Source organism: Callorhinus ursinus, unplaced genomic scaffold, assembly GCF_003265705.2.
Source record: "Callorhinus ursinus isolate GAN/ISIS: 27379988/994484 unplaced genomic scaffold, GSC_fseal_2.0 scaffold46, whole genome shotgun sequence".
NCBI lineage: Eukaryota > Metazoa > Chordata > Mammalia > Carnivora > Otariidae > Callorhinus > Callorhinus ursinus.
The window spans coordinates 4879882-4899245 of NW_027397108.1; the positions used below are offsets into that span (position 1 = coordinate 4879882).

At 47.2% G+C, this 19364-nt stretch overlaps 2 protein-coding genes across 2 annotated transcripts in view; one reads left to right on the top strand and one right to left on the bottom strand.

Moving 5' to 3' along the window:
* BCO1 (beta-carotene oxygenase 1) overlaps positions 1–19364 on the top strand; it is a 131500-nt gene that overhangs the window by 39600 nt on the left and 72536 nt on the right. Inside the window, 1 exon segment of the mRNA XM_025860387.2 lies at positions 9065–9143. The gene's annotated coding sequence lies outside the window, so the exon portion shown is untranslated.
* The window catches only part of LOC112814720 (polycystin-1-like protein 2), a 58642-nt gene that overhangs the window by 16470 nt on the left and 22808 nt on the right, over positions 1–19364 (bottom strand). Inside the window, 10 exon segments of the mRNA XM_073882297.1 lie at positions 1605–1814; positions 2238–2393; positions 2395–2464; positions 4802–4978; positions 5930–6071; positions 6760–6877; positions 8719–8926; positions 10482–10599; positions 12307–12356; positions 17504–17581. Of these exon segments, the coding sequence (XP_073738398.1) occupies positions 1605–1814; positions 2238–2393; positions 2395–2464; positions 4802–4978; positions 5930–6071; positions 6760–6877; positions 8719–8926; positions 10482–10599; positions 12307–12356; positions 17504–17581 (1327 nt within the window).

Here is a 19364-nt window from a genome sequence, read left to right on the forward strand (position 1 = left end):
GACCTGTATTTCTGAAACAAATAATGCAATATATGTTAAGAAAAAAGAAAGAAGAAGAAGAAGATAGCAGGAGGGGAAGAATGAAGGGGAGTAAGTCGGAGGGGGAGACGAACCATGAGAGACGATGGACTCTGAAAAACAAACTGAGGGTTCTAGAGGGGAGGAGGGTGGGGGGATGGGTTAGCCTGGTGATGGGTATTAAAGAGGGCACATTCTGCGTGGAGCACTGGGTGTTATGCACAAACAAGGAATCATGGAACACTACATCAAAAACTAATGATGTAATGTATGGTGATTAACATAACAATAAAAATTATTAAAAAAAAAAAAAAAAGAAGGCTGCAAAGCCCAGCACCTGGAAAACACCCACTGTGAACCCCAGGCCTGGGTTGGAAACTGTCAACTCCTGGGATCTGAGAGGGGTCAGGATCAAGGCCACATCTGTGTCCTGGGCACAGAAGCCATGCTCTGAGGAAGTCAGGTGGGAACCAAGGCCATCCTGTGCCAAGAGGGGACGTGGCTGTGAAGGGAGAGGGCCAGGGCACCTGGCCACCAAGCAGAGACTGAATCCTGAGCTCAGCCTGCTTCTCATACCAGAGCTTTCCCACCTGCGCTCCCCTGCTGGTAGAGCTCCCTCTTATCTGTTATACTAACTCTAGTGCTGAAATACATCTCCTTCCTCCCTCCATCCTGCCCCCTTTCTTCCTGTATTAAGTAATTCATTCCATCCATGCCTTCATCTCTGCACCTAAGCTTGTGCTTCGTAGGATTCTGTGCTTTGGTTGGGAGCAAAATGGCTCACAACTCCATTCTTACTATTCTCAGACTAGATTGGAGGAGATGTCGGGAGTTGTTTATACCTTCTGATAAAGGCTATTCAGGGCAGAACTGGGGACTATCAGGTAAAATGGGGGTTAGGGATTTGGAGAGTCTCATAGGCATAAAGATTCACTGTAAATGTCCCTTCCTTTCTGCAGTCCCACCCCCCACCCCAACACAAACAGTATATTCCTACCACCTGACTCCTTCCAGGGGGAGCTGTGGCTCCAAACTCCAGGCTGGGGCTCAGTATTTCTCCAACTCTGACAGTAACTTTACATTTCAGAAATAGGAGTGCATCTTTCAAATGATGCACAGATTTAATGACTTGGTGTTTTGTTTTGTTTTGTTTTGTTTTCTGAAGGTAAAGTTCCTGTAAATTGCTGGCCTATCTCACAATTAAAACGATCTTTAGAATTGAAGAAATGTGGTATTATTCATATTTATACATGTGACCTAGGGCAAGATGTTTGTGACCTTACCTTCCTAACCTTGGGTTGTCATTTATAGAATGGAGGCGAGGACCCTCCTGAGGGTCACTGATGGTGACTTGCCACATCTTGGTAAGCCATTCGGCCTGGCCTAGAGTCTCTGTCCCAGAACCCCTGTCCCAGAACTTGGATTATCACAGAGATTATGTTCATTGTAATTCCCCACCCGGCACCAGCCCCACCTCACCGACAAGATGCTGTGTAGGTTTGTAATCAATAGACAAAGGAATGGCTGAGCCTAAGGACAAGGCAGCTGGCAGGATGGAAAGTGTGGGCAGAGGGGTCCAGGGCAACCTGACCTTCAGGGACTGGGTGACAAACACGCTCTGCACGAAGGAGACGGCCATGGAGATGAGCCACTTGAGGGAGCTGCCCCGCCCATAGTGCAGGCCGTAGAGCATGGTGAAAAAGGCTGCCACGCTGCTGGTGGCTGCCACCAGGAGCCAGCCCACCAGGACGCACCACCAGGGCAGGCCCTGAGGATGCTTGCTCGCCGTCAAGAAGCTGAAATGCAGGATGGGTGTGATCAGAGTGGCACCCGCCTGGTCAAGTTCAAATCCCACTTCACCCTTACCAGCTGCGTGACTGTGGCCAAACTCCTTGACCTCTCAGACCCTGTATCTCATACCCATCTCAAAGGGCTATTCTGTATTCTATCTGGCATCTCGTACCACCACCTCTTTATCTGGTACCCACCTCAAAGGGCACCTTTAATGACTTGGTTTTTTTTTTTTTTTTCTGAAGGGAAAGTTCCTGTAAATTGCTGGCCTTTCTCACAAAAAGATCTTTAGAATTGAGGAAATATGGTATTATTCATATTATACATGTGATCTGGGTGAACATCCTTAAGGTGGCCTGGGATATACTCTCTCTGCAGGCCCCCCACTGGGGGCAGGTGCCCACTAAGCACCCAGGGGAGGGGATTACCTGGTGTACCCTGGGGGTGGGGTGCCCAGCTGTCCCCCCAGGCAGCCCTTCAGCATCTGCACCTGGCTGAGGGCCCAGGCGTGGCTCTGGCTCTGGGGGAAGCCACGGGGCCCCACCAGCTGAAGCTCTTGCTCCATGTGTTCCAGCTGAAGGTAGACACTGCTTGTAGGCATTGTCCTTCTGAGGGTCACTTGGGCCCACCTCTGGCATAAGGCATCGCATTTGTTCTGGAGGACAAGGGACAGAGAGCATCAGCTGGTGCCGAATGACAGAGCAGACTGCCTGCCATAAAAACAGTGTTAGTAACAGCTTTCTTGCATCGAGCACTTACTATGTGCTTTGCCATGAGAGATCTAGACTCAGAAAGATGGGGAAAGGTACCAGGCTCCAATGGCCAGTTAGAATTCATATGTTCCTCTTCAACCTTTTATCAAGGGCACTCTCAAAATTTCCTTACACATCGACAGAAGAGAACAGAATAAATACCTATCACCTGCTGCTGTAAGTGCCAACCTTTTGCCAATCTTGTTTTGTCTCTGTCCTCTCCCCCCAGTTTCTTCTCTTTCTGGAATACCTTAAAGCAAATCCTAGACATGGTATAATCTCATCAGCAAATGTTATTTTAAAGATTTTTATTATTTATGTGTCAGAAAGAGAGAGAACACAACCAGGGGGAGCAGCAGCAGAGGGAGATGCAGGCTCCCTGGAGAGCAGGGAGCCCGATGTGGGGCTTGATCCCAGGGATCATGACCTGAGCCAAAGGCAGGCGCTTAACCTGAGCCACCCAGGCGTCCCAGCAAATATTTCAATATATACAAGATTTGCCTGGTGCCAAAGATAGTGTTAGCCTTAATCTTTTGTTTTCAACTTATTTTTATTATGAAAAATGTTAAACTTACAAAAGTAGAGTAATGAGATGAACCTGCACACACCCACTACTCAAAGTTATCAACTCGTGGCCAGTCGTGTTTCCCTGGCACCCAGCCTGCTCTCTCCACGTGGATGATTTTGCAGCAAATTCCAACGCCCAGGTCATGTCACTAAATGTTTCGATTTTTATATGCTTCTACAGAAGATAGGGACTCTTTTTTAAAAAGAAAACCATGATGTCATTATCAACCTTTAAAATGAGTAATGATAATCCCTTAATAGCATGAAATACCCAGTGAGTAGTCAAGTTTTCCCCCGTTATCTCATGAGTGTTTTCCTACAGTTGGTTTGTTCAAATTTCAGCTTCCTAAAAAGTTTTAAAACAAACAAACAAAGGGTTTTTTTGTTTTAAATTACTCACTGCAAGGAAAAAAACAAACCTGAACATTTCCACTCTTCCCCATGTGTTCTAGGGGAAGCTTGGGCTTGGCCTCTCCAGGCAGAACCAGGCCTAGGACTCTGTCCCTGAGCTGAGAGGCTGGTGCCCCGGGGCACCTTCTCCCAGAGCAGTAAGGGCGCAGGTTGATTGGATCAGTGTTTGTCTTTGCCAAGAGGAACAGGAAGCCAGATATGGGAGATGGCAGGAGAGAGCACCCCCCCCCCCCCACGGCCCCTCTGCAGTCACCAGTGAGAAGTGAATGAGTGGGAAGGTAACCAGCAATGTGGAGAAGGGTGTCGCTGGGCTTGGGCTCGATGACGGTGAAGGTCTGGGACAACATCAACTTTGCCTCCCGCTGACTCAGGCCTCCTCCCTCACCCTCCTTGCTGAAGCCACAGCTGCAGGTTCTGACATCAACAGCCTTCATGTTGCAACCCCTCTGGCAATGTTTCTGGAAGATTCCATCACTCCCAATCAATTGTAATACCACTTACTGAATACCTGCTTTGTATCAGGCTGGGTCTAAGGTTTCATGTGTCTTATGACCTCATTCAGTCCTCGGAATGAGTCAAGAGGCAAAGTGGATCAATACTCCATTTTACTGGAGAGGAAGCTAAGTCATAGGCTGAGCAACTTGTCCAAAGTCGCACAGCTACTCTTGCAGCTGGGAGAGCCCCAGGGCCTGGCTGACTCGAGAGTCCATGTCCTAAGGCCTCTGCTATGAACACCAAAGCCACAGCTCATGAAGGCATGGCAGGCACTCAGGGACTCCATGCTTTCAGAGAGAAGACAGCCATCTATACTGATCCACTGGCCTCTCTAGGTAATCACATGCTGCTAGGACTTTGGAATAATTTTACTGGAATCCATGAAAAATTCAAAAAAATTTTTCTCTCTTTACAGACTTAAAAAAATTCAAGGTAGTAAACCAAATTACAAAAAGGAGAAGGAGGAAGAGGAAGCGGGGAGTAGGAGATCTTAAAAATTAGCTCAAAACACATCCAAGTTCACTCAAAAGTCACTTCCTGTACAAAGGCCTTCCTAGGCTGGTTGATCTGAAGAGCATCCCCCTCCCGCAGGCATGTGGCTGGGTCACTGTGCCTGGGGCTGGGGTTAAGGTGTAGGAGGTTCTTCATTCTGCAAACCTCTCTCACATGGAACATACTTTTTGCAGCTCTCACAGAGAGACAGGTCCCTGTTCTGGGAGAAATGGAGCCTAGCAGCTGAAGGGAGAGCAATAGCCCTGGGCCGGTACCTGACTCCAGACAGAAGCAGTACTCCAGGGGGCCCAGGGCCAAGGATGTGTTGCAGAAGATGGTGAAGCGTGTCAGAATGGTACCCTCCTCTGGGGTGATGGTGCAGATGGGCACCTCAGGGGGAGGCAGAGAGCTGATCACATAGGTGTCCTCCCCATAGGCATGCCCGGTCACTGCTGGGGAGTGAAGACAGAGGGTGCTTGAGGGGCTCTGTGGGTCACACAAAGTACCATGCTTCAGGATTGCCCTGGGACCTTGTTAAGCATGCAGATTCCCAGGCCCATGTTCTGACCCGAGCCTCAGACCTCTCTGGAGGTTCTGGGATGGGGTCCAGAAATCTGCATATCTAACAGCTACCCCTATTGCAGGGTATCCTGGGGCCTCACATTTTGAGAGTCAGTCCTTCATCTGTAAAACAGGGCTAATATTAGTAGCTTCCTTGCAGCTTTGGTGAGGAGGAAGTCTATTGGGAAACAAAATGACTTGCTCAAGATCACCAAGCTCAGAAGGTCCATGGTCAGAATCTAGAAACAGGCTGATCCTGCCCAAGGCCTTACTCTTTCCAGGCTTCCACCTGCACCAGCATCCCACACAGCCTGGTATTTCAAAAAGAGTATGTACCTGGAAGAGCTGGGCATAAAGAGAATTTTAACCAATTAAAAATGATTAGTGTAGACCTAATCCAGAAAGTTTGGGGCAAGTCTGGGAGTGTTCATTTTAAACCAATACCCCAGGTTGTCCCAGTGTGGGAGGCCTATGGGCCATTTTGAGAAAAACTGAATCAAATGAGTCCATCCAGAAAAGAATAATCACCCATCGTTTGTCTTTTTGAGAGTCTACATTTCCCACCGCACTGGGCTTGTTTAAAATGAGAATCTTCCTGGCAGGACATGCAGGCTGCACCACCCCAGAATAATATGTCTCATCCACCCTGCATAATGCAATTCAGAGGAATTGAGGAAACTGAGGCACAGTTTAAGTGCTGGTGATGGGATTAACACCAGAGCCTGCGTCTGGCCCCTGACCCTGCACTGAAGTCCCACATTTCAGGGCTTCTGGGTTTGTCTTGGTTCACTTTCTGCAGCAGACGGGACCCGTGACAAGAGATTTAGGGGAGGCCTCCACACCTGTGGCTCTGATCCGGATGGCCTGGCCCCAGGTCTGCAGGAAGGAGCTGTTCAACCGCAGCATGGAGGTGTTGCTCTGAAGGAGGATTAAAGGACTCAGCCAAAATTCCTGGAATCTGCAGGCAGCCGGGAGAGGCTCAGCCTGAAAGAGCACCAACCAGAGCCCTTGAAGCTTCAGCCAGGCTGCTGGACCTCAGCAGTACAGTGGCTTCTCACCCCTAGGAAGCCTTCCAGATCTGTCTCTGCTGCAAAGACACCACCTGCTTCCCCAAGTCAGCCCACATACCCAATTTCCAGTCTGGTGTAGGTGTTTGTCCGAGATCAGGTTCCCTTGAAGAAGAGCCTGAGACGAGGATTCGTGTGCAGGTCATTTACTGAGGGAGGGCTCTTGGGAAAACCAGAGTGGAGAGGGAAGCAGAGTAGGGCAGAGAAGTGGTTTCAGGAGGTGTCCAGTCAGCCTCAGCCTGATCCCACAGGGAGTGTGAGCTGCACCACAGAAGTTCTCTTACTCAGAGGCAGGGAGGCTGAACCATTAGACCCCCACCTCCATCAGTTACTGGCCGGCAGTCACTCCACAGCGGCTGGGATGGGTGCATCAGCCTGGGAAGAGGGACTGGGCTGGGGCACCTGCAGCATCTGCTGTGATGTTTCCCCATTGCTTCTGCTCCCTTGCATCTGTTCTCCCTTCTGACCAATGCCCTGGTTTTTCGCTGGGAATACCACCACCCCGCCCCCTCACCTTTTGGGCTCTTGCCTGCCCCCAGCTCAGTCCTGGGCATGTGACCCAGGTTCTGGTCAGTCGAAGTGGGAGTGTCTGCCAGTGTCCTCACCTTCTCCAGACAGGTGTCCTCTAAATACCAGTTGAACATGGCCACTGAGGAGTTGTCCCCCATGGTGACTCTGAGCACGACATCTTCACTGGCATTCGCTGGTCTGCAGTTCTCACAACTGAGAGGGAGACAGAAAGGAGTGAGGAAGCTCGCTCAGGCCTCGTGACCTCGTCTTTTGTCTGGTTCTTCTCAGGTCGTTTGCAAAGGTGGCAGAGGGCCTTTTTTCAAGTGAAAGATGGAATAAAAGTAACCCATGCCCCAACCAAAACCACACATAGTGTTGGTCATGAGATGGAGTGATTTGTGCCTGACCAAATTCCCACCTCATTCCCGACGAAAGACAATGGTTTGGAAAGTGCATGAAGCCCAGGGTCCTCGGATCCTGTCCCTGCCTCGTAAGAATGGTCACCTTGCATGAGTCACTTAAACTCTCTGAGCCTCATTTTCTCCTGCAAAGTGGGGGGGGGGGATAAAAGCAGACAATATTTTCATGAGTCCTTCTGGCTCTAACAATAATAAAGGAATGCTATGGTTTTATTGCCTGCATGCCACAGGTTATAAATAATTTGCATCATTATTTGCTTATCCAGTGCTTACCACGACCCTAGGAGCAACATATTAGAATCCCCTATCACAGACAAGCAAACCAGGCTCAGGGAGCCAATGTGATTTGTACCAGGTGACACGACTCTTGAGTGGGAGAAAGGAACACGCACCAGCACATCTACATTCAGATCCTGGGTCTTCTCTCTAGCGTCCCAATCCCTCCCTAGAGCCAGTGAGAAATCACTCTGGCATCTGCCGTGTGTCTAGCCCATCCGCAGGACCTTTCAGTTTTAACTCCTTAGCAGCTCTCAATCTCCTACTTCTGTCTTCATGTCTTTCCTAGCACAGGTGTACCAGACATTCTCTAAAAACTCTTTGTGGCTCTGGGCACTAGGAGACTAATCTCCATAGACTGGGTCACCTGAGTTCCCATGCCCTTTGGCTTCTGGTTGGCAATGGGAGGCATTGGCTTGGGAATCAGAGGGTGAGGGAGGGAGGTGGGTATTTATTCACCACTGTCCCTGCTCCTTAGCAGGTGGGCAACAGTTGGCAGTGGCTGTGTTCCTCCCCTAACCAAGACCACAGCTCCCGGGGGGGTTCCAGCAACGCCATCCCCCACTCCTTCTTTCTGCAGTCCTAAGAAGAGTGGCTTCTTCCTATTGTAGTCCTGCACTGTCATCCCTTTGTTTGCCCACATCTGTAAATAGACCCTTTGTCCAACTCTCATCAATTCCCAGTTTGAGGGAGACATCTACTTCTTGCTGGGATTCAGTTGATAGACCAGGCTACCTTGAACTTTCACCTTGACTCCTGCAAGAACTCAAGCAATCTCCTGGAGCCCTCTCTTGCCCTCCTGCAACCTGCTCTCCACCCTGCTACCACAGCATTTTGAAGTAAGACATAATCATGTCCCCAGCCTGCTTGCAACTCTTGGGTGACTTTCCAGAACTCTTCAAATCATGTCTGTGACATAACCCACAAGGTTGCACCAGAGCCAGGCCCTACCTTTTCTCCCGGTTTCTTCTTGCCCCTCTCTCTCCTTCCATACTTGAGCCACATCAGTCTCCTTCACTTCCAGCTTATTCTATGCTCTCTCCCTTTGCCATCCAATTTCCTCTCCAGCCCCCTTTTCCTGCCAAGCTGGTTCCTCTTCCTTCTTCACATCTCTCCTGAGGGAAGCCTTCCCTGGTCCCGAGTCTGGGAAGTTGTCTTTGGGGTGCGCTATCTCCCTGCATTTGTTGGGGCAAATCATTGCTGACCACCAGGGAGCACTACCTGTTAGAACTATGACCGGGGCTTTTGGGCCACCCCTGTAAGACCTGCCCCTACGTCAGTGCCAGCTGGAGCTAGCTCTTCAGTAAACGGTGGCTGAAGGGGTGGCAACACCACAGGAGTTTGCTCTCTCGCCCCCACCTGACTCAAGGCCTGAGTTCCAGGGGGGCGGACACATAGAGGCACTGCTCCTCCCGGTTCTCCAGCTCCCTGCCTCTCCAGGTGGCCAGGCGCAGGGTGATGGCGGAGTTGGGTGGTGGCAGGCAGGACGGAGGAAGCACCAGCTCCCTTTGGTCTGTGCAGAGCAGCTGCCTCTCAACACAGTAGCTCCGCTGGGCCCAGCAATGTCCTGAGAGAGGGGGGCAAACACTGTTATCCATCCAGGGACCCTTCTGGTTTGGGATTTTTAGAAGAAAAGAGTCATATATAGATAGGAAAAGCAGCTCCAAAGAGAGAGTTTGGTTTTTAAAAACACTGTCATTTGCAGGGTGCAGGAATGGTGCTGCGGAAGGATGCTTCTGGGGAAACGAGCGGCGCTTCACCCTGACTCCAAGCAGACCTGCAGGGTATGTCAGCTTCTTTTGTTTGTACTAGGCACTTGGCACTGATGAATGAATGGGCAGGCATATAGCAGGAGAGAGGCCAGGAGGATAGACCGCTCTGCCTGGGAGAGCATCCAGGGCAGTTTCTTATCCCTGGTGCAACTCTCACTCCACTTGGAAACGATTGTCCTCAGCTGTATGTCCCTGTGGGTACACTGGGGACCTGGGGGGCTGTATCTCCATCTGAGAGGCTGCATGTCATCTCCAGCTTTATGATACCAGCTGGGTAAGTCCCTGTATCCTTTGCCCTTCATCTCTCTTGATCGATGTTTACCCATCAGTCACCTTGCTTCCTCTGCCCCCCAGTATAGTAGTCACTCACAGGACACATGATCTAGGGTTGGGCCATTAACTCAACCACCCAAACTCTATACGTGCATCCTTTATGAATTCTGATAATGAGAATTAACATTCAAAAGGATGTCCTGAGCACTTACCAAGGGATATTGAAAGGCTTCAAATTTTCCATGACTTTTGACCCAGCTATTCCATTTCTTGAAATTTATTTACTTTCTCAAAACTTATTTATGAAAGTTACCACAGAGGCAAATAAAGATAGAACTACAAGGATGTTCGTTACAACATTGTTTATAAGGGCAAATAATTCAAAACAACCTAAATGTCCAAAAATAGGGCACCAGTAAATAAACGATCATACATCAACTAAACAGGCTATTATGTACTTATTATGAAATCAAGATGGAGAAGATATCATGACATTAAAATATGCAGGATATATTGTTCAAAGAAAAAATCACTAATAAAAATAATTTGTACATTAGAGATGGCATTCATTTCCAAAAGAATGTCTGCCTAGCTAGGATATATCCCTACAGAAAGGAGCACAACTGTTTCTAAATAATGGGTACTGGTGCTAGCTACTCTCTTGGTTTGTCTGAAAATGCCTCCTCACTTCCAGACTCTCTTCCCAGTGACATATCAAGCACGAGGAAGTGAAAGGAGGGATCCACTCAGCGGGTGGAGGTTTTTTTTATTTTATCACTGAAGTTGTTTGTGGTGAAAATAAAGCAGATTGACTTTTAGGATCAATTACTTTTCTCAGATTCTTTACAGATAATGCATCTCCTTGTTGCCTGCCTTCAGGGCTACCTCTGCCTTGGTTTGCCACTGCTTCCCCCCAGCCTCCCATTTCCATGGAATTCTCAATCTCTGGCACATGCAAGGTGCACAAAATGGCAGGCATAAGTAATGCCTGTGTGAAGGCTAAAAAACAGCAAACCTGACCTCTATCCATTACTGTGTGGTGAGCTAGGACAGTTCCAGAGCTCTGCAGCCACCTACCACATGACCACTGGAAGCGTAAATCCTTGTCACTGTCTGGCCAGCCCAGAGTCACAGTCGTGAAAGGATCCACATACTGACCAGGTTCCACATACACCCGCACATTCCCTTTCTCTCTCTGCAGAAAAAGCAACTAGTTGGTGAGATAACCCCTCCACCTCCACTTGGTATCCCACCTCCCACCCACAGCAATCTATGCCAAGGGGAGCCACAGCATAGGACGTAGAATGGAAACAGACCCTGTATGATCCACCTGGCTGCCCTCTGGGGATGAATCACAGGGTAAGTAACTTTAGTCTGAATGTGGGCTCAGTGCTAAGGGTCCACCGTGCATCCAACTGTTAACAGAGCCTGCTCTGGGACAGGGCCCGTGCTTGATGCCCAGAGATATGGGAATAGAGACCTGGGCCTTGCCCTTAAGTTTGGGAGGGAATACAGACAAGAAAACAGGCCATTAAAACACAGAGTGCTAACTGCTATAGAGATAGGGGCCCAGAGGATTATGAGAATGTGTAAAAGGGAAGCAGTAGATTGAGAACATCTGTTCCTATGAAGGTTTGATAACATTCGATTCCTGGGTTGCTGTAGATTAAATGAGAGAAGCTACTGACATGCTTTCTATTGTGTCTGGTGCAGAGGAAGGCACAGAGCTGTGACCTCTGCAAAGTGGATAGCTGGTGTCAGGGCAAGCTTCCCCAGAGGACAGGACCACAGAGTTATTGTGAAGGAGTGAGCCTGTGGGTTCTAGGAGGAGAGATCTGCAGGTATAAGGTGTGCTCCTGGAGTAAGTTCTGGTAGGACCTAATAAACGGCTAGGCCTAGAGGGCTTAGCCTGGTGTAACAGGAGGCTACATGGCAGAACTCAACCCCTAGTGGTCTCCCATGGCCTGAGAATAAAACCCAAACCCCTGTCTTGGTACCCAAGACCTCATATGATCTGGTCTCTGTCCATCTCTCTGTAATCTCCTACATAGTCCCCCCACCATAGGCCTAAGGCTAACTTTTAGCCCCAGGGCCTTCATATCTCTGAAGCTCTTATTCTGCTTTCCAGCATGACTGACTGTCTTAGCTTCAGGTTCACACTTGAATGTCACCTGAATATCACCTTCCAAGAGGCCTCATCTGATCGCATTTGCTAGGCCACCCTGTTTGGTTGCTGTCATTGTACCCTGTTGCTTCTAGTTAGATATTTATCACAACTCCTAACGTGACGCTAATTTGTTCGGTAGTTTCACCCACTAGGCTCCAGGAAGGCGCTGTTTATTCACCTTTGTATCCATAGTCCCTAACACCAAGCCTTGGACATTGTAGATGCACAGTCTTTGTTACTGAACAAGTGCATGCATGGGCAATGTCAACAGCAAGGAGCTGAGGACTCAGTCATGCTGTAAAAACAAAGGAACCTGGACCTGTTTTCTAAGTTAAGCATTAACAGCTATAAATTTCCCTCTGAACACTGCTTTAGCTGCATCCCACAAATTTGGATAGGTTGTACTATCATCACTCAGAAATATTTTTAAATTTTCCTTGTGAATTTTTTCTTTGACCTGTTGATTTTTTTTCAAGTGTGCTGTTTAATTTCCAAGATGTCTAAAAGGTATATACATATCCCAAATATCTTATTACTGATTTGTAATATAACACTGTTCTGGTTGGAGAACATGCTTGGTTTGATTTCATTCCTTCTGGATCTCTTTTCAAATGGAACAAACCTCTGTGCTTCCTAGTATTCTGGATATTAGCACCAATAGACCCAAATTCAAAACTAAAGCAGAGTGCTTAGACATCTTTTTCTTGTGAGGTTAAGTGTTTAAAAAACACTCACATTCTTTTCCTTGGCATTTGTTCCAGATGGTTCTTGTAGACTGGAAGGAGCTATAAACACAATGGGAACAGGCATCAGACTTTGATAGTGTTTATAAGGTTGCCAAAGGGCCCTTTGAAGGTCCTTGAGCATACCATGAAGGAGTGAGCCTGTGGGTTCTAGGAGGAGAGATCGACAGGTATAAGGTGTGCTCCTGGAGTAAGTTCTGGTAGGACCTAATAAATGGCTAGGCCTAGAGGGCTTAGCCTGGTGTAACAGGAGGCTACATGGCAGAACTCAACCCCTAGTGGTCTCCCATGGCCTGAGAATAAAACCCGTGGTCCTTCAGGGTATGCTCAAGATGCCCTAGGGGATCCACCTGTCTTGGAAATGGGTTAGGGAAATTTAGCAAACACTCAGACCATAGAAATGGGTAAAAACCCAAACCATCATGTCCACCATTGGGCTAAAGACACCTCTTTTGTTGTTAAGAAAGGCAGGCACTTGCCAATGCAGATAACACACAAGATTTGGAGACAGACATGTGGCTGTATGCTGTTAATGTTTAACTACCAGTTGAGGGAGGAAGTGGGGAACTCTGATTTGTAGTGTTGCTACTTTCTGTGGTGTCACTATTCCCACTAAGGCAGATTTCAAGCTACCAAGCTGACCTCAGTGAATGTAGAGCAAGAGATGGACAGAACGAGCTCTGACAAGCTGCTAGGAGCCAGCTTCAGCACACCATGGTGCATTTCTGGGTCCTTCTATTGGTCTCTTACTGGCTATGTGAACCTTTGAAGTTTAGTTATTCTTTCTGAGTCTTAGGTTCCTGACCTGTTTGTTATAGAAAGGCAATCCCCATTTCTCAAGGCTCCAGGAGGGCTGAATGCTGTGATTCTGTACCATTGCTTTGTAATCTATATCTATATATATATCTGTAAAGAGTATTAGTATATCAAGTGAAAAAAATGGAAAGTGTACATGCAGTGGATATGCTCTGAAAATACTGAACTGTGAATATGTTAATGTCTAACTAAAGTGTAGTGATTAAGATAGGAATGTGTTTTATCTGCACTGGTAGATCCATGTGAGTCTCTAGGCCCCAGTGACCTAGTTATTTTAAGATCTACCACCAATCGGGCACCTGGGTGGCTCAGATGGTTAAGCGTCTGCCTTCGGCTCAGGTCATGATCCCAGGGTCCTGGGATCGAGTCCCACATCGGGCTCCCTGCTCAGCGGGGAGCCTGCTTCTCCCTCTGCTTCTCTCTTTCTCTCTCTCTGTCTCTCATGAATAAATAAATAAAATCTTTAAAAAAAAAAAAAGATCTACCACCAATCTTTAAAAAATTCTCTCCCAGTGAATTCTCATTCAGAGAACTCTAACTTTAAAGGGCTATAAAATTATACAAAGCAAAGCTAAGATGCCAGACATAGAGGCCCTTCTAAATCTTAAGAAGGAAGATGGTCCAGTAACCCTGAATGAAGAAATCAAGAAAAATAGTTGCTGCCTCTGATCCTGCCATGAATTAGCTGAGTGACTTCTAGAGAGACTTCTAGAGACTTTTAGAAAGTCATTTAAGCTCTCTGGGCCTCAAATTCCATATGTGGAAAAGGAGGGCTGTGGACAGTAGCGAAGACATCTTATGGTTTTTTTTCCCCCCATCCTGGCATCCGGGCCCCCTTCTTTTGGTAAGAGCACTTACAGGTAACATTTTCCCTGAGGAACCATCCTTTCCCCACTCTCAGTCCTTGGTTTGGGAAAGTTGACCCTGCCTGCATCATGTTCCAGGTGGACATGTGATTCTGGTCTGCCCAAACTGAATACCACTTTCCGCTGGCCTCGGCACTGGCTCCTGGAGGGAACATGAACCAAGCTTGGACCAGTAGAGGCAACCTCAAGACTTCTGGAAATATCCACAAAGAGGCGCTCCTTCTCTAGGGTTAAAGATTGAGGCCTGGGGCCATCCTGCTACTGCTTGGGAAGAGGGAATCAGAATGAAGCCTAAGTAGAACCAAGAGATGGGGAGAGATAGACTTCTGATGACATTGAGTGATTGATCCAGCTGTGCCTAAACCCTGGACTTTTCCTTTCCTGAGTTGATAGAATTTCCCTTTGACATGAGCCAGTCTGAACTGCTTTTCTGTCCCTTGCTACTCAAAGAGTCCTGGCAAAGACATTTGCGATGAACTTTCAGCTCTGTGACTGTTACTGTTGGTTGCCTACCCAGCAGCCAGTACTCCACCCTTCTTCCTGGTTGCTAGAATCCACCTTCTCCCACAAAGCTGGAGGTGCTGGATACCTGCTTCCTAGCATCCCTTACAGCTGGGGTACATGACCCCAGCTGATGGTATCTGAGGGGAAGATTGCTGGGGACGAGGGGAAAAACGTCCCCCCTAGTAACAAGAGCTACAGAGAGGGAAGCGGGGTTGTGCAGCTGCTGGATAATGCTGGGCTGATATGTGATGTCTGGAACTGCAGCAGCTGTGTTGATGAGACGCAAGCCTAAGGACAAAGCAGAAGCTCTGAGGATGGCAGAACAGGACAACAGAGTGAGCCTGGATCCTTGCTGGTGACACTGAGCCACTGAACCAACCCTGGAACTACTTACCTCCTAACTTCTTAGTATGTGGGATAATAAAGCCTTGAACCTAAAGCCACCTTGGTTGGGCTTTGTGTTGCTTGGAGCTTAAAGCAACATAACGAATACAAACTCTGATGTTTTAGAATTCTGTAACAATGGTTGAATGTTTTACTGCATATGTCACTGCCCCTTAACATCTGTAGAGCAAGGTAAATATTCAGAGCTTTGTTTTGAAGAGTTCCTCACTGGATCCCAAGCAAATACAATGCCCCAGACTCCTGGTCATGAGTTCTATACTCCCTTGCAGAAATTCCTTGCCTGTCAGGGATGTCCACTCTCACCACTGCTATTCAACATAGTATTAGAAGTCCTAGCCACAGCAATCAGACAACAAAAAGAAATCAAAGGCATCCAAATCGGCAAAGAGGAAGTCAAACTCTCACTCTTTGCAGATGATACGATACTGTATGTGGAAAACCCAAAAGACTCCACCCCAAAACTGCTAGAACTCATACAGGAATTCAGTAAAGTAGCAGGATATAAAATCAATGCACAGAAATCAGTGGCATTCCTATACACCAACAACAAGACAGAAGAGAGACAAATCAAGGAGTCGATCCCATTTACAATTGCATCCAAAACCATTAGATACCTAGGAATAAATTTAACCAAAGAGGCAAAGGATCTGTACTCAGAAAACTATAAAATACTCATGAAAGAAATTGAAGAAGACACAAAGAAATGGAAAAACGTTCCATGCTCATGGATTGGAAGAACAAACATTGTGAAGATGTCAATGCTACCTAGAGCAATCTACACATTCAATGCAATCCCCATCAAAATACCATCCACTTTTTTCAAAGAAATGGAACAAATAATCCTAAAATTTGTATGGAACCAGAAGAGACCCCGAATAGCCAGAGGAATGTTGAAAAAGAAAAGCAAAGCTGGCGGCATCACAATTCCGGACTTCCAGCTCTATTACAAAGCTGTCATCATCAAGACAGTATGGGACTGGCACAAAAACAGACACATAGATCAATGGAACAGAATCGAGAGCCCAGAAATGGACCCTCAACTCTATGGTCAACTCATCTTTGACAAAGCAGGAAAGAATGTCCAATGGAAAAAAGACAGTCTCTTCCACAAATGGTGTTGGGAAAATTGGACAGCCACATGCAGAAGAATGAAACTGGACCATTTCCTTACACCACACACAAAAATAGACTCCAAATGGTTGAAAGACCTAAACGTGAGACAGGAGTCCATTAAAATCCTAAAGGAGAACACAGGCAGGAACCTCTTCGACCTCAGCCACAGCAACTTCTTCCTAGAAACATCTCCAAAAGCAAGGGAAGCAAGGGCAAAAATGAACTATTGGGATTTCATCAAGATAAAAAGCTTTTGCACAGCAAAAGAAACAGTCCACAAAACCAAAAGACAACCGACAGAATGGGAGAAAATATTTGCAAATGACATATCAGATAAAGGGCTAGTATCCAAAATCTATAAAGAACTTATCAAACTCAACACCCAAAGAACAAATAATCCAATCAAGAAATGGGCAGCAGACATGAACAGACATTTTTCCAAAGAAGACATCCAAATGGCCAACAGACACATGAAAAAGTGCTCAACATCGCTCAGCATCAGGGAAATCCACATCAAAACCTCAATGAGATACCACCTCACACCCGTCAGAATGGCTAAAATGAACAAGTCAGGAAACGACTGTTGGCGGGGATGTGGAGAAAGGGGAACCCTCCTACACTGTTGGTGGGAATGCAAGCTGGTGCAGCCACTCTGGAAAACAGTATGGAGGTTCCTCAAACAGTTGAAAATAGAGCTACCGTACAATCCAGCAATTGCACTACTGGGTATTTACCCCAAAGATACAAATGTAGGGATCCGAAGGGTTACATGCACCCCGATGTTTATAGCAGCAATGTCCACAATAGCCAAACTGTGGAAAGAGCCAAGATGTCCATCGACAGATGGATGGATAAAGAAGATGTGGTATATATACACAATGGAATATTATGCAGCCATCAAAAGGAATGAGATCTTGCCATTTGCAATGACGTGGATGGAACTGGAGGGTGTTATGCTGAGTGAAATAAGTCAATCAGAGAAAGACATGTATCATATGACATCACTGATATGAGGAATTCTTAATCTCAGGAAACAAACTGAGTGTTGCTGAGTGGTGGGGGGTGGGAGGGATGGGGTGGCTGGTTGATAGACATTGGGTAGGGTATGTGCTATGGTGAGCGCTGTGAATTGTGCAAGACTGTTGAATCACAGATCTGTACCTCTGAAACAAATAATGCAACACATGTTAAGAAAAAAGAAAAAGAAGAAGATAGCAGGAGGGGAAGAATGAAGGGGAGTAGTCGGAGGGGGAGACGAACCATGAGAGACGATGGACTCTGAAAAACAAACTGAGGGTTCTAGAGGGGAGGGGGGTGGGAGGATGGGTTAGCCTGGTGATGGGTATTAAGGAGGGCACGTTCTGTGTGGAGCACTGGGTGTTATGCACAAACAATGAATCATGGAACACTACATCAAGAACTAATGATGTAATGTATGGTGATTAACATAACAATAAAAAATTAAAAAAAAAATAAATTCCTTGCCTGTGACAGTGATGCTTCCGACTTCCAAACTTAAGTTTGAGAAGGCATTCCTCACCGTCACAGTGACCAGAAAGGTGCCTGCAATGCAAAGAGTAGAGAATAATAGGTGTTGCAATGAATTGTGTAACTTATGCTGACACAGCTCTCCCACCATGTGCTTCTCAGGTCCACTGACAGCAGCATTTGAATCTTTCATCCTCTGAGCATTTAATGAACCCCTCTTGTATACCAGGTATGGTGTAAGGCTCTGGGGACACAGATGAATGAAATGTGGTCTTTGTCTTCAAGGTCCTTATAGTCTAGTAGACGTGCAGGAGACCAAGTGCCAAACCATGGTAGAAATTGGCATGGGGGCATTGTGGACACAGAGCAGGGGGTCTGTTTTTATTGTTATGTTAATCACCATACATTACATCATTAGTTCTTGATGTAGTGTTCCATGATTCATTGTTTGTGCATAACACCCAGTGCTCCACACAGAACGTGCCCTCCTTAATACCCATCACCAGGCTAACCCATCCTCCCACCCCCCTCCCCTCTAGAACCCTCAGTTTGTTCATGGTGGGGCTAAAGCTAAAGTTCAAAGGACGAGTAGTGCTCATTAGTCAGATTAGAGAGGAGATTCCAGCAGAAGGAAAGACATGACAGGACTTTTAAAAGATTGAGGGGTAGAAAAGGGAGAGAAGGATTTGTAAGACTTATTTGGGGTAATTGTGTATCCCTTTTCCTCCTCCCTCATGGGGAAGAGTGGTGGGTGCTACCTTCGCAAGTCTAGAGGGAAACTCATCAGAGGGGGCCCTTGGAAAGGTGGATATGTGCTCTTTGCAGTTGAGTACCCCCATGGAAGGGTTCCTTACTTATGCCCTTGAAGGATGGTCTATGACAGGGGGTGGAGTGAGAGGGAGAGAGGGAGGGAGGAAAGGTCTGCATTCCTGCCTTTGGAAACACCAGCAGTCGCTGGTAGCAGGCCAAGGAAAAGGTGAGAATTTTCTACAGACCAGGTGCTTGTCTTGGGGATAGGGTGTGCTGGAAAGGGTAGCAACAATGAGAACAAGGAGTGACCTTGTTGGTGATCCAGAAGAAGCAGCAGCTGGGCAGATGTGGCCAGCTGAGGGAGAGGCATCACGCCCATCCTGGGAGCTGAGGGACACAACAGGGGCCTCAAAAGCCCATAGAAGCTCCCACAAGAGGTAGCTGCAAACATCTGCTGGGCCCTGAAAGCAAAGACTGGGCCAGCGCCACCAAGTGAGGGCCTTCCTGTCCTATCTGGTTCTGTCTGTCTCCTTCCTCCTCACCTCCTTCATCCCTAGAGTCATCCAAATCTGTTTTTCTTGAGGGGAGAAGACTACTTATCATCTAAGAGTGAGCTAAAACCTCACAGGGCCTGCAGAGATTTTATCTATCATGCCCTGCCAGGCAACTTTTATAGAAGACAAAAATTAATTTGCATTTGAATTATAGCCTACATATTGTGCTTATTTTCCATTGTCATTTTATTTCATTCTGGATTCTCTGTTTCAAGCTGGACCTCTGATACCTGGCCAAATTCCAGTGTTTTTCTTCTCAAATCTGTCATTTAACCTGCTATTTCTTTTGCCAGCTCTGCAGCTGAGGGCATGGTAGCCCCACACCTGCATAGTGTTCCCCTCTTTATTACATACCTCTGAGACCCAGGGCCAGGGACCCAGGGTACAGAGTTCTGGTGGGCTGGAGACTCTGTGACCCTCATCACATTCCTGCCTGCTGACCTCACCGCACTGCCCTGAAGGACTGTCTGTTCTCTCCAGATTAAATGCAAATGTCAGCTGTGGTCACCTCCCCTGGTGGTGCCAGCCAGTCTGTCACCCTGTCTCTGTTCCAG